At 42.9% G+C, this 13,500-nt stretch overlaps 1 protein-coding gene across 1 annotated transcript; it reads left to right on the top strand.

The window, feature by feature from the left end:
- The first annotated feature begins 11,916 nt into the window (after positions 1-11,916).
- LOC139268304 (sodium/bile acid cotransporter 5-like) lies at positions 11,917-13,191 on the top strand. Its single transcript, XM_070886404.1, has one exon. The coding sequence runs from the start codon at positions 11,917-11,919 to the stop codon at positions 13,189-13,191; it is 1,275 nt and encodes a 424-aa protein (XP_070742505.1).
- Positions 13,192-13,500: the final 309 nt, after the last annotated feature.

Genomic DNA, 13,500 nt, shown 5'->3' with positions numbered 1-13,500 from the left:
GCTGAAACCCCTCATCTATGCCATTGTTACCTCTAGACTTAACTATTCCAACACACTGCTGGCTGGCCTCCCACATTCTACCCTACGTAAACTTGATCATCCAAAACTCTGCTGCCCATGTCCTAACTCGCACCAAGTCCCATTCACCTGTTACCCCAATGCTTGCTGATCTACATTGGCTCCCCGTTAAACAATGCCTCGATTTAAAAATTCTTATCCTTGTTTTCAAATCCCTCCATGGCCTCACCCCTCCCTATCTCTAATCTCCTCCAGTCCCACAACCCTCCCAAGATATCTGCGCTCCTCTAATTCTGGCCTTTTGAACATCCCTGATTTTAATCGCTCAATCATTGGTGGCCATGCCTTCAGCTGTCGAGGCCCTAGGCTCTGGAATTCCCTCCCTAAACCTCTCTCTGCCTCTTTACCTCTCTTTCCTCCTTTTTAAAATGCTCGTTAAAACCTACTACTCATCTGCCCTAATTTCTCCTTATGTGGCTCAGTGTCAAATTTTGTTTGTTAACGTTCCTGTGAAGCGCCTTGGGACGTTTTACTACATTAAAGGCACTATATAAATACAAGTTGTTATTGGGGGTACTATAATAAATAAGTACTGCCTTTCGCACATTCCAAGAACACTTTTTAAAAAGTTTTTCATCATGAGCTGAGTAGCTAAACATCTGAGCCAGCCACCAATAAACATGAGAGTGTATAAAAAGGGTATGTTGGAAAAAATGCCCTATATTTCAATGCTATACTAATTCTATTACCTGTATCTGTTAATTTGGTGCTCTCTATTCCACCAGACACTATTTAAACTAGATTGCTTGACTGTGTTAATAATCACTCCATGTAGATCTCAAATTTTCTGACCACCAAAGATTTCTTAATTGTACAAATAATTAACTTTTCTTTGACTTACTGTAGATTCAGATTACTATAAACAATGTCAGCTAGGCTCAATTGGTAGCATTCTCACCTTGAGTTAGAAGCTTGTGAGTTCAAGCATGTTCCATGACTTGAGTACACTTCAGTGCAATACTGAAGAGAATTCTGCATTGTCAAAGATGTGAACTTTCAGGCAAGATATTAACCCAAACTTCCAGCTGCCTGTGCCTCTAGTTCAGGTGGACATCAGACTATGGGGGGAGACTTTCACCTTCATTTTCGGTGGTTTTCTCAGCGGTACAGCTGTTTTTGAGAGAGAAACCGCCCGGCGAAAGTTTCCCTCTTTTTAAATTAAACTGTCCACATCTCGAAACGACCGCCGACGTGCACCGCCAAGAAAACCGCCAGGGCGTAAGTTTGGCCTCAATGGAAGCCTGTCCAGATCGCCAAGGGGAACCGCCCTGTAGAAGCAGCCTGAAACAGGGCGGTAGGTGAATATTCTGAAAAGAAAGGTAAGTTAAAGGTTCTTTTTTTTTAATTATAAAAACTGTAAACCTATCTAGGGAATGTTTAACTTTTTTTTAGTGAAATTTTTTTTAAAGTTTTCCCCCCTCCCTAGGCCCAACTGCAGCCTCGGAGTAAATTTTAAAAACATTTTTAAGAACCACCCATTCTCGCTACTTTCGGCTGTAACCGCCCAGAAACCACCAAGATTCTTGGTATAAGAACAATTTTCTCGCCGGGCGGTTTTAATTAATGGAAACTTTCGCAGGTGTTAACTGATGAAGCTTAGTGGTATTTTCTGGGCGGTGAGAGCTTTGGGGAAAGTCTACCCAAAAAGCAAAGGGTTCTTCATGTGTTCTGACAAGCTTTGCTTAACCAACACCCACCAAAAATTGATTCGTCATTTATCTCATTTACTATTTGTGGGACATAATTGCACAAATTGGTGGCCATGTTTAGCTACATAGCAACAAATGCTCTTTAACAGTAACTCATTGATGCTGAAATGCTTCAGACATCCTGAGAATGTGACAGTGTGCTATATAAGTGCAAGTTCAACCGTTGTCAAATAATCAAAAAATAGCAAAATGTAAGAAATCTGTTGCGAAATATATTAATTTGTTATAGAAACATAGAAAATAGGTGCAGGAGTAAGCCATTCGGCCCTTCGAGCCTGCACCACCATTCAATAAGATCATGGCTGATCATTCACCTCAGTACCGCTTTCCTGCTTTCTCTCCATACCCCTTGACCTCTTTAGCCATTAGGGCCATATCTAACTCCCTCTTGAATATATCTAATGAACTGGCATCAACAACTCTCTGCGGTAGAGAATTCCACAGGTTCACAACTCTCTTGAGTGAAGAAGTTCCTCCTCATCTCGGTCCTAAATGGCTTACCCCTTATCCTTAGACTGTGACTCCTAGTTCTGGACTTCCCCAATATCGGGAATATTCTTCCTGCATCTAACCTGTCCAGTTCCATCAGAATTTTATATGTTTCTGAGATCCCCTCTCATTCTTCTAAACTCGTGAATACAGGCCCAGTCGATTAAGTCTCTCATATGTCAGTCCTGCCATCCCGGGAATCAGTCTGGTGAACCTTCGCTGCACTCCCTCAATAGCAAGAATGTCCTTCCTCAAATTAGGAGACCAGAACTGAACACACTATTCCAGGTGAGGCCTCACCAAGGCCTTGAACAACTACAGTAAGACCCCCCTGCTCCTATACTCATATCCCCTAGCTATGAAGGCCAACATGCCATTTGCCGCCTTCACCGCCTGCTGTACCTGCATGCCAACTTTCAATGACTGATGTACCATGACACCCAGGCCTCGTTGCACCTCCCCTTTTCCTAATCTGCCGCCATTCAGATAATATTCTGCCTCCACGTTTTTGCCACCAAAGTGGATAACGTCACATTTATCCACATTATACTGCATCTGCCATGCATTTGCCCACTCACCTAACCTGTCCAAGTCACCCTGCAGCCTCTTAGCATCCTCCTCACAGCTCACACCGCCATCCAGCTTAGTGTCATCTGCAAACTTGGAGATATTACACTCAATTCCTTCATCTAAATCATTGATGTATATTGTAAATAGCTGGGGTCCAAACACTGAACCCTGCTGCACCCCACTAGTTACTGCATGCCATTCTGAAAAGGACCCGTTTATCCCGACTCTCTGCTTCCTGTCTGCCAACGAGTTCTCTATCCACATCAATACATTACCCCCAATACCATGTGCTTTCATTTTGCACAACAATCTCTTGTGTGGCATCTTGTCAAAAGCTTTATGTAAGTCCAAATACACCACGTCCACTGGTTCTCGTCCACTCTACTAGTTACATCCTCAAAAAATTCTAGAAGATTTCTCAAGCATGATTTCCCTTTCATAAATCCATGCTGACTTGGACCGATCATGTCACTGTTTTACAAATGCGCCGCTATTTCATCTTTAATAATTGATTCCAACATTTTCCCACTACTGATGTCAAGCTAACTGGTCTATAATTACCTGTTTTCTCTCTTTTTTTTTTTTAAAAGTGCCATTACGTTAGCTACCCTCCAGTCCATAAGAACTGCTCCAGAGTCGATAGACTGTTGGAAAATGATCACCAATGCATCCACTATTTCTAGGGCCACTTCCTTAAGTACTCTGGGATGCAGATTATCAGGCCTCGGGGATTTATCGGCCTTCAATCCCATCAATTTCGCTAACACAATTTCCCGCCTAATAAGGATTTCCTTCAGTTCCTCCTTCTCACTAGACCCTCGGTCCCCTAGTATTTCCGGATTAAACCCTTTGTCTTCCTCTGCTGAATTATAAAATTCTCCCAGTCCTCCAGTTTGTTGCTCTTTCTGGCCAATTTAATATGCCTCTTCCTTGGAGATAACACTATCCTTAATTTCCCTTGTTAGCCACGGTTCAGCCACCTTCCCCGTTGTATTTTTACTCCAGACAGGGATGTACAACTGTTGAAGTTCATCCATGTGATCTTTAAATGTTTGCCATTGCCTATCCACCGTCAACCCTTTAAGTATCATTCGCCAGTCTATTCTAGCCAATTCACGTCTCATACCATCGAAGTTACCTTTCTTTAAGTTCAAGACCCTAGTCTCTGAATTAACTGTGTCACTCTCCATCTTAAAAAGAGTTCTACCATATTATGGTCACTCTTCCCCAATGGGCTTCGCACAACAAGATTGCTCATTAGTCCTTTCTCATTACACATCACCCGGTCTATGATGGCCAGCCCTCTAGTTGGTTCCTCGACATATTGATCCAGAAAACCATCCCTAATACAGTCCAGGAAATCCTCCTCCATCGCATTGCTACCAGTTTGGTTAGCCCCATCTATATGTAGATTAAAGTCGCCCATGATAACTGCTGTACCTTTATTGCACGCATCCCTAATTTCTTGTTTGATGCTGTCCCCAACCTCACTAATACTGTTTGGTGGTCTGTACACAACTCCCACTAGCGTTTTCTACCCATTGATATTCCATAGTTCCACCCATACCGATTCCACATCATCCGAGCTAATGTCCTTCCTTACTAGAGTGGATAAGGGAGAACCAGTGGATGTGGTATATTTGGACTTTCAAAAGGCTTTTGACAAGGTCCCACACAAGAGATTGGTGTGCAAAATTAAAGCACATGGTATTAGAGGTAATGTACTGACGTGGATAGAGAACTGGTTGGCCGACAGGAAGTAGAGAGTCGGGATAAACGGGTCCTTTTCAGAATGGCAGGCAGTGACTAGTGGGGTGCCGCAGGGCTCAGTGCTGGGACCCCAGCTATTTACAATATACATTAATGATTTAGATGAAGGAATTGAGTGTAATATCTCCAAGTTTGCAGATGACACTAAGCTGGGTGACGGTGTGAGCTGTGAGGCTGCAGGGTGACAGGTTAGGCAAGTGGACAAATGCATGGCAGATGCAGTATAATGTGGATAAATGTGAGGTTATCCACTTTGGTGGCGAAAACACAAAGGCAGAATATTATCTGAATGGCGGAAGATTAGGAAAAGGGGAGGTGCAATGAGACTTGGGTGTCATGGTACATCAGTCATTGAAAGTTGGCATGCAGGTACAGCAGGCGGTGAAGGGGGCAAATGGTATGTTGGCCTTCATAGCTAGGGGATTTGAGTATAGGAGCAGGGAGGTCTTACTGCAGTTGTACTTGGTGAGGCCTCACCTGGATTATTGTGTTCAGTTTTCATCTCCTAATCTGAGGAAGGATGTTCTTGCTATTGAGGGAGTGCAGCGCAGGTTCACCAGACTGATTCCCAGGATGGCAGGACTGACATATGAGGAGAGATTGGATCGGCTGGGCCTGTATTCACTAGAGTTTAGAAGGATGAGAGGGGATCTCGTAGAAACATATAAAATTCTGACAGGACTGGACAGGTTAGATGCAGGAAGAATGTTCCCGATGTTGAGGAAGTCCAGAATCAGGGGACATAGTCTAAGGATAAGGGGTAAGCCATTTAGGACTGAGATGAGGAGAAACTTCTTCACTCAGAGAGTTGTTAACCTGTTGAATTCTCTACTGCAGAGAGTTGTTGATGCCAGTTCATTGGATATATTCAAGAGAGAGTTAGATATGGCCCTTACAGCTGAAGGGATCAAGGGGTATGGAAAAAAAACAGGAAAGCGGTACTGAGGTGAACGATCAGCCATGATCTTATTGAATGGTAGTGCAGGCTCGAAGGGCTGAATGGCCTACTCCTACACCTATTTTCTATGTTTCTATGCACCACGACAACTGGCCGTTCACTCTCCCCCTCCAAACTGTCCTGGAAACGCTTAGAGACATCCTTGACCCTTGCACCAGGGAGGCAACATACCATCCTGGAGTCTCGGTTGCGACCACAGAAACGCCTATCCCCCTTACAATAGAATCCCTTACCACTATAGCTCTCTCACTCTTTTTCCTGCCCTCCTCTGCAGCAGAGCCAACCATACTGCCATGAACCTGGCTGCTGCTGCCCTCCGTTGATGAGTCATCCCCCTCAACAGTACCCAAAACGGTGTATCTGTTTTGCAGGGGGATAACCACAGGGGACCCCTGCACTACCTTCCTTCCACTGCTCTTGCTGCTGGTCATCCATTCCCTCTCTGCCTTTGTAACCTTTGCCTGTGGTGTGACCAACTCACTAATCGTGCTGTTCACGATATCCTCAGCATCGCGGATGCTCCAGAGTGAATCCATGCGCAGTTCCAGTGCCGCAATGCGGTCTGTCGGGAGCTGCAGCAGGATACAATTCCTGCACATGTAGTCTTCAGGGACACTGGAAGCGTCCCCGAGTTACCACATAGCACAGGAGGAGCATGACGTGTCTGAGCTCTCCTGCCATGACTTAACCCTTAAATTAACTTAATTTGGCAACAATGATAAAGGTTACCTACTGATAAAGGAAAAGAAAACGAAGAAAAACTACTCACCAATCACTTACCCCCTTGGCTGTGACGTCACACTTCGATTTCTTTTTACTTCCTTTTTTGCCTTCTCTCCCTGCTGCAGCTGTACCAGCTGACCTCCTCCTCGACGCTGCAGCTCCCCGACTGTGACTGTTGGGCCTTTTATAGGCTTCCTGACTCACCGCACCTCCTCCGCGATGCTGCTATTGTAGCATTATCGGGCCTGCTACTTGGATTAATATATTTGAGAACAGCATGATCTGAATTTTGAATTGAAAGCAGAGTAAACTACAGTTAATCTTCAAATTTCTAAATGGTACGGGACTTTTCAAATATCACTATTTATCTGGTATGGGCATACAGGGTTGCTAGAATGTAATTAATGTCAACTGAAAATTTAATTAGCTCTGATTATGTTTGGAAATAACAAACCGATCTCAAATAATTATTAGTAATTTATCAAAAATTAAACTAGTGAATGATTTAAAAGTGTCACTCTATATTTTTCCCCACAAGACATTTGAACACTCTTTGCGCATTCTTAAAATCATGGGATATGACAAAAAATTTTAGATACATTTTGTCTGTACACTTTTTACTCGCAGAGCTGGAAATAATATCATAGGTACCTCTGCACAGGTTTCACTGATATAGTTGAGGTCATTGAAATAATAATTACTAAAAGTTTAATGCAAACAAGACACTAAGAAAACATGAACAACACTGAATTCTAGTAAATATAATTTGAATGTAAGTTTTTATACATAAACTGATGACAGTTGGGAGAGGAGCTTTAGAAACTCACTCCACTGTGCCACCTACTGGGCAGAGCTCATTTACCTAGGCAGTTTCAATGTTAACATAAAAGCTGACCAAAAACCATGACAACAGATCAGAAAGTGTATACATACATACGGTCTTTAAAAGTATCAACTTTCTGTGGCAATACTTGCTGGAGTCAAGACCAGATGAAGCTTCAGGTGGAGTGTGGTTGAATTGGATCAGGATGCACAGACATAATTCAGCCCCCATTTAAATGTAATTCATAGAATCATACATCATGGAAGGGAGGCCATTTGGCCCGGGGGGGTGGGAAATTGTGGTGAGACAAGTTTGCATAGACAGTTTAAAATTTAAATGTGGATATATGGAAAATTTGACTGGAACTGCAGCAGAGGTGAGATTTTTAGTATATAGATAAATGCAGTGCAAGCTTGGCCCAGTGGTACCACTTTTGCCTCAGACAGAAAGTTGTGGGTTCAAGCCATATTCCAGGATTTGAGAACATAATCTAGGCCGATACATCAGTGCAGCACTGAGCAAGCAATGCATTGACAGAAGTGCTGCCTTCCTGATGTGATACTAAACTGAGGTAGTATCTGCTTATTCAGGTGTATGTAAAAGATCTCATGATATTATTTAAAGCAGAAAGGAAAGTAGATCTGGCCAACATTTGTCTTTTAACCAAAACCACTAAAACATTATCTGGCCATTTATGTCATTGCTGTTTGTGGGAACTTGCTGTGTGCACATAGGCTGCTGTGCTTGCCTACAGTACAACAGTGACTATAGAGGCCTGGACTAATAATCAGACATGAGTTCAAATCCCACTTTGAATGAACTTGAATTCAGTTAATTAAATACATCTGGAATAAAAAGCTAGTATCAATAATGGTGACCATGAAGATATTGGATCATCGTTAAAACCCAACTGCTTCACTAATGCCCTTTAAAGAAGAAAACCTGCTGTTCTTACCCGGTCTGGCCTACATGTGACTCCAGACCCACAGCAATGTGGTTGACTCTTAACTGCCCTCTGAAATGGCCTAGCAAGCGACTCAGTTATATCAAACTGCTACAAAAAAGCACAAGAGAAAAACTGGTAAGACCACTCGGTATTGACCTAGGCATCGGATCCAGACACGACAGAGGCACACCCAGCCCAGTCAACCCTGCAAAGTCCTCCTCACCAACACAAAGCAAAATATTGCAATTGCTGGAAATCTGAAATAAAAACAGAAAATGCTGGAAATACTCAGCAGGTCAGGCAGCATCCGAGGAGAGTGAAACAGTTAACGTTTCAGGTCAATGACCTTTTGTCAGAACTTGAAAAAGGAACAGATTTAATCAAGTGTGGGGGAGGGGAGTAAAGAACAAATGGGAAGGTCTGTGATAGGGTGGAAGGCAGGAGTGATTAAATGGCAAATAGGGATGGTGCAAGGCAAAAGGAGATGGTAATGGAACAAGTAAAGAAACAAAAGATGAGTCTAGAAGAGGTGTATCTGGGAATGGTAGAATCAACAGCTGCCATGTGAAAAAATAGGTTATGGTCTGACGTTGTTGAACTCTACGTTGAGGCCATAAGACTGTAAAGTGCCTAATCAAAAGTTTAGATGATGTTCCTCGAGCTTCGTTGGAACAGTGTAAGAGGCCGAGGACAGAGAGATCAGAATGGGAGAGGAAGAGAGAATTAAAATGGCAGGCAACCGGAAACTCGGGATCATGCTTATGGACTGAACGGAGGTGTTGCGCAAAGTGGTCACCCAATCTGCATTTGGTCTCTCCAATTAGAGGAGAATGCATCATGAGCAGCAAATACAGTACACTAAATTGCAAGAAGTACAAGTAAATCGCTGTTTCACCTGGAAGGAGTGTTTGGAGCCCTGGACAGTGGGAAGGGAGGAGGTAAAAGGGCAGGTGTTGCATCTCCTTCGCTTGCAAGGGAAGGGATGGGGTGTTGCAGGTGATTGAAGAGTCTCACTAACATCCAGGGTCTTGTGCCAAAATTGGGAGAGCTTTTCCACAGGCTAGTCAAGCAACAACCTGACATAGTCATACTCGGGAATAAAATAATGCTTTTGTATTATAGTCATACTCAGAATCATACCTTTCAGCCAACATCCAGACTCTCCATGCCATTCTTGGATATGTCCTGTCCCACTGGCAGGACAGACCCACCAGAGGTGGCGGCACAAAGGTTTACAATCGGAAGGGAGAAGCCCTGGAAGTACTCAACATTGAAGTTTCATGGCATCAGGTCAAACATGGGCAAGGAAACCTCCTAATGATTGCCACCTACTGCCCTCCCTCAGCTGATGAATCAGTACTCCGCCATGTTGAACACCACTCGAAAGAAGCCATGAGAGTAGCAAAGGCAGAGAATGTACTCTGGGTGGGGGACTTCAATGTCCTTCAGCAAGTGTGGCTCAGTAGCACCACTACTGACAGAGTTGATTTGAGTCCTGAAGGGCCCAGCACAGATATGATGGGCCGAAATGGTCTCCTCCCGCGCTGTAAATTTCTAGGATTCTATGACATAACTGCCAGACTGGGCTTGCGGCAGGTGGTGAGAGAACCAACACGAGGGGAAAACCCACTTGACCTCGTTCTCACCAATCTACCTGTCACAGATGCATCTGTCCATGACAATATTGGGAGGAGTCCTTGTGGAGATGAAGTCCCATTTTCACACTGAGGACACCATCCATTGTGTTGTGTGGCACTACCACTGTGCTAAATGGGATAGAGTCAGAACAGTTCTAGCAGCTCAAAGCTGGGCATCCATGAGGTGCTTTGGGCCATCAGCAGCGGCAGAGTTGTATTCCACCACAATTTGAAACCTCATGGCCTGGCATGTCCATCATTACCATCAAGCCAGGGGATCAATCCTGGTTCAATGAGGAGTGTAGAAGAACATGCCAGAAGCAGCAGCAGGCATACCGGAAAATGAGGTGCCAACCTGGGGAAGCTACTATACAGGATTACATGCATGCTAACCAGCGGAAGCAGCATGCTATAGACAGCGCTAAGCAATCCCATAACCAACGTATCAGATCAAAGCTCTACAGTCCTGGCACATCCAGTAGTGATTCTTGTGAATGGTGGCGGACAATTAAGTAATTAATGAAAGGAGGTGGTTGCATGCACATCCTCATCCTCAATGATGGCAGAGCCCATGAAGGCTGAAGCATTCGCAACCGTCTTTAGCCAGAAGTGCCACGTGAATGATCCATCTCGGCCCCCACCATCACAGAAGCCAGTCTTCAGCCAATTCGATTCACTCCACGTGATATCAAGAAATGGGTGAGCACACTAGATGCAGCAAAGAGTTTGGGTTCCGACAACATCCGGTCTGTAGTGCTGAAGACTTGTGCTCCAGAACTAGCTGCGCTTCTAGCCAAGCTGTTCCAGTAGAGCTACAACATTGGCATCTACCCAACAAAGTGGAAAATTGCCCAGCTATGTGTTGTCCACAAAAAGCAGGACAAATCCAATCCAGCCAATTACCATCCCATCAGTTTACTCTCAATCATCAGCAAAGTGATGGAAGGAGTCACCGACAGTGATATCAAGTGGCACGTACTCACCAATAACCTGCTTGGTATTAGAGTCACATTATTGTACAAGCAGTTTAATTCATACTCACATCACTGTTATGATTGTCTAACCATCTAGGCAATGTGAGGGCTTTGAAGTACATAATGTTGGAGTTGGTATGTAACCAAGGGCTAGAATTTCCTAACAAGTACGATTGCCGCCCAAAAGACTGCTAAGATTCCCAAGATTATCGCCAGCGAAAACTTACCCCCAAAAAAGAAAACAATCCGCCCAGTGAAAAAAATGGGCGCTGCACCCCGATTCTCGGCGAAAAAGGTGAATTTTGGGTCAATTGGGTGGTTCTTAAAGAAAATGGGCGATAATTAATAAATTTACTCAAAATCTATCCCGAGGCTGCGGGTTGGGCCTCTGAGGAGAAAAACACTAAAAATATTTTTTCAAAAAACATAACATAAAAAATCATAAAAAATCACTACAACAGAATTTTAAAATAATTTGTAAAAAACCAATTACTTACCTTTTTCTTGCAGGGCTACTCACCTACCGCCCAGCTCTTTTGATTCGCGTGGGCGTTTTTTTTAAATACCGCTGAGCCAAATATCACGTCATGGCGATCTGTGAGCGGTGCATGCCGGCGGTATTTCAAAACCGCCAGGTAACTCATCTGGGTAATTTCTCACCAACCCGGTTATCGCCCAAAATGGCCAATACTGCCGAGAAACTGGGCGGTGAACCACTGGAAATTCTAGCCCTAAATCTATTAGAATTTTCATTGCAAGTGAAGAACATGCAATTTGATTAATGATGTGACTGTTTCTTTTTACTTCCTAATAACTTAGTACTGGAAATCAAAGTAAGGTATGAAATAAACTTTTTGGAGCCAACAGGGAAGCACTGAGTAAAAAATACAGCCGTTTATGTTAATCATTGACCAATTTTGGAACGGTGATTCATCATTTTGTTGTTAAAGCCACTGGAACAGATAAGGAATACTAGCAAAGTTCATTTCTCTCTTTTCAGATACTCCAGTAAGTGCCGAAATTAAAAGAAATTCTAGTAATTCCTCTGAAAAGGAAAATATAATCAATGCAATGTGAAGATACGGAAATAAGTGGGCGAGTTCAGCCAGTCTATCATACAAGGACCTAGGAAAACCAGGAAAAAAAGTTTTCGAAACAGTGGATTGCAACATCGTCTGCAGTTAAATTATAACTGGAATGGGGCAGATGTTTTATCTTATTTGGATATTCTTAGTAACAATGGGACGATCAAAGAACTCTGCTGTGACAATTCAACATTTAAATTCTGACAAGGAACTAATGTTTTTAGAAAAGGCAAAAGGTCCATTTATTGCTTCATCTACTTATGTGAAGAGTGCTTTCAGAGAAGAAGAGCAGAATCTAGAGATTGGGACAAAAGTTAATGTGACTCGGGGATCACATCCGGCCACATACAAGGTTTATTTAAAACCTGGAAATCTAGGAGCGAGCAGTCTGGAAATCCAGCTCTGGGATTCCCTGGAGGGCAGTGATATCCTGATTGAGCATAAAAATGGCATCAAAGTCCAAGTGATTCCAAATATATCCATAGGAAATTTAGCTGAACCAGCACAACGTTTCATTGCAACCCCTCTGATGTACTTGCTTATTCCATTGGTTTTATTGAACAAATGTGCTTTTGGGTGTAAAGTTGATTTGGAAACCTTAGTTAATATCTGGAACCAGCCCCATCCTGTTGTTATTGGGGCTGTAGTCCAGTTTGTACTAATGCCACTCTATGGGTTTCTTTTAACAAGGCTGGTTCAGTTGACTGAAACTTTGTCTTTGGGCTTTATCATGGCGTGCTCTTGTCCTGGTGGAGGTGGCGGCTATCTCTATGCTCTATTATTGGATGGAAATGTAACATTGGCTATTACCATGACATTCACATCTACAGTGTTGGCAGTTTTTCTGATGCCAGTGTCTTTGTCAGTATTCAGTGTCATTTTGGGTATATCAAGTGATCTACACATTCCATTCTTTACAATTGGGTCCACACTCCTTTCTATTGCAGTACCTATGTCGCTTGGAATATACTTCAAACATAAAATTCCTAAGGTAGCCAAAATCTTTGAAAGAATAATAAAGCCGTTTAGTATAGTAATAATCACAGGTGGTTTTTATCTTGGTTTCAAAATGGGATCCATGTTCCTACAGAGTGCTGACCCAAAATTGTTTCTTATTGGATTGCTAGTCCCAGCATTTGGTCTCGTTACTGGGTACTTTTCTACCAGCATATACAAACTCCCTCTTCCAATTTGTAAGACCGTGGCGATAGAAAGTGGAGTACAGAATACATTACTAGCATTGGCAATGTTGCAGTTTTCTTTCTCTCAACCAGAGGCTGATTTAAGTTCCACTGCTCCTTTTGTTGTAGCTTTGAGTGCAGCCTATGAGATGATATTAATGTTAATATTTTACAACTGCAGAAAAAGGTTGCGCTGGTTTTATCAGCGCAATATATTCGAAATCAGCCAAACCAGCGCAAAAGATTGAGGAATTTCAAACGCAAATTATGTCCAGCACAAATCGAGTTTTCGCAATCTTTTGCGTGGTTTAAAAAAAACCAAGCTGGAAGCCAGCCCCACCCACACCCCCAGATCGATTTAATCACCACTGCACGTTTCCACTAATTGCAACCGTTTGTGGGCCTTTGAGGAGGCTCTTAAAATTAAGCTTTTTTTTAGGCATAGGGACACTAATAGGAACCTTTTAAAAGCTTTTACATTTTTTTTATTTACTGAGAAGCTACCTATTGTACACTAATATAACTAGTAAATGATTCTATATCTTTTTTTAGTCATC

This window comes from Pristiophorus japonicus, chromosome 1, assembly GCF_044704955.1.
Source record: "Pristiophorus japonicus isolate sPriJap1 chromosome 1, sPriJap1.hap1, whole genome shotgun sequence".
Classification (NCBI taxonomy): Eukaryota; Metazoa; Chordata; class Chondrichthyes; family Pristiophoridae; genus Pristiophorus; species Pristiophorus japonicus.
This window is presented reverse-complemented; position numbering and strand designations above follow the sequence as displayed.

Excerpts from the sequence above, each read along its gene's own strand:
- LOC139268304 (XM_070886404.1), top strand. The coding sequence starts at position 11,917 with ATGGGACGATCAAAGAACTCTGCTGTGACAATTCAACATTTAAATTCT.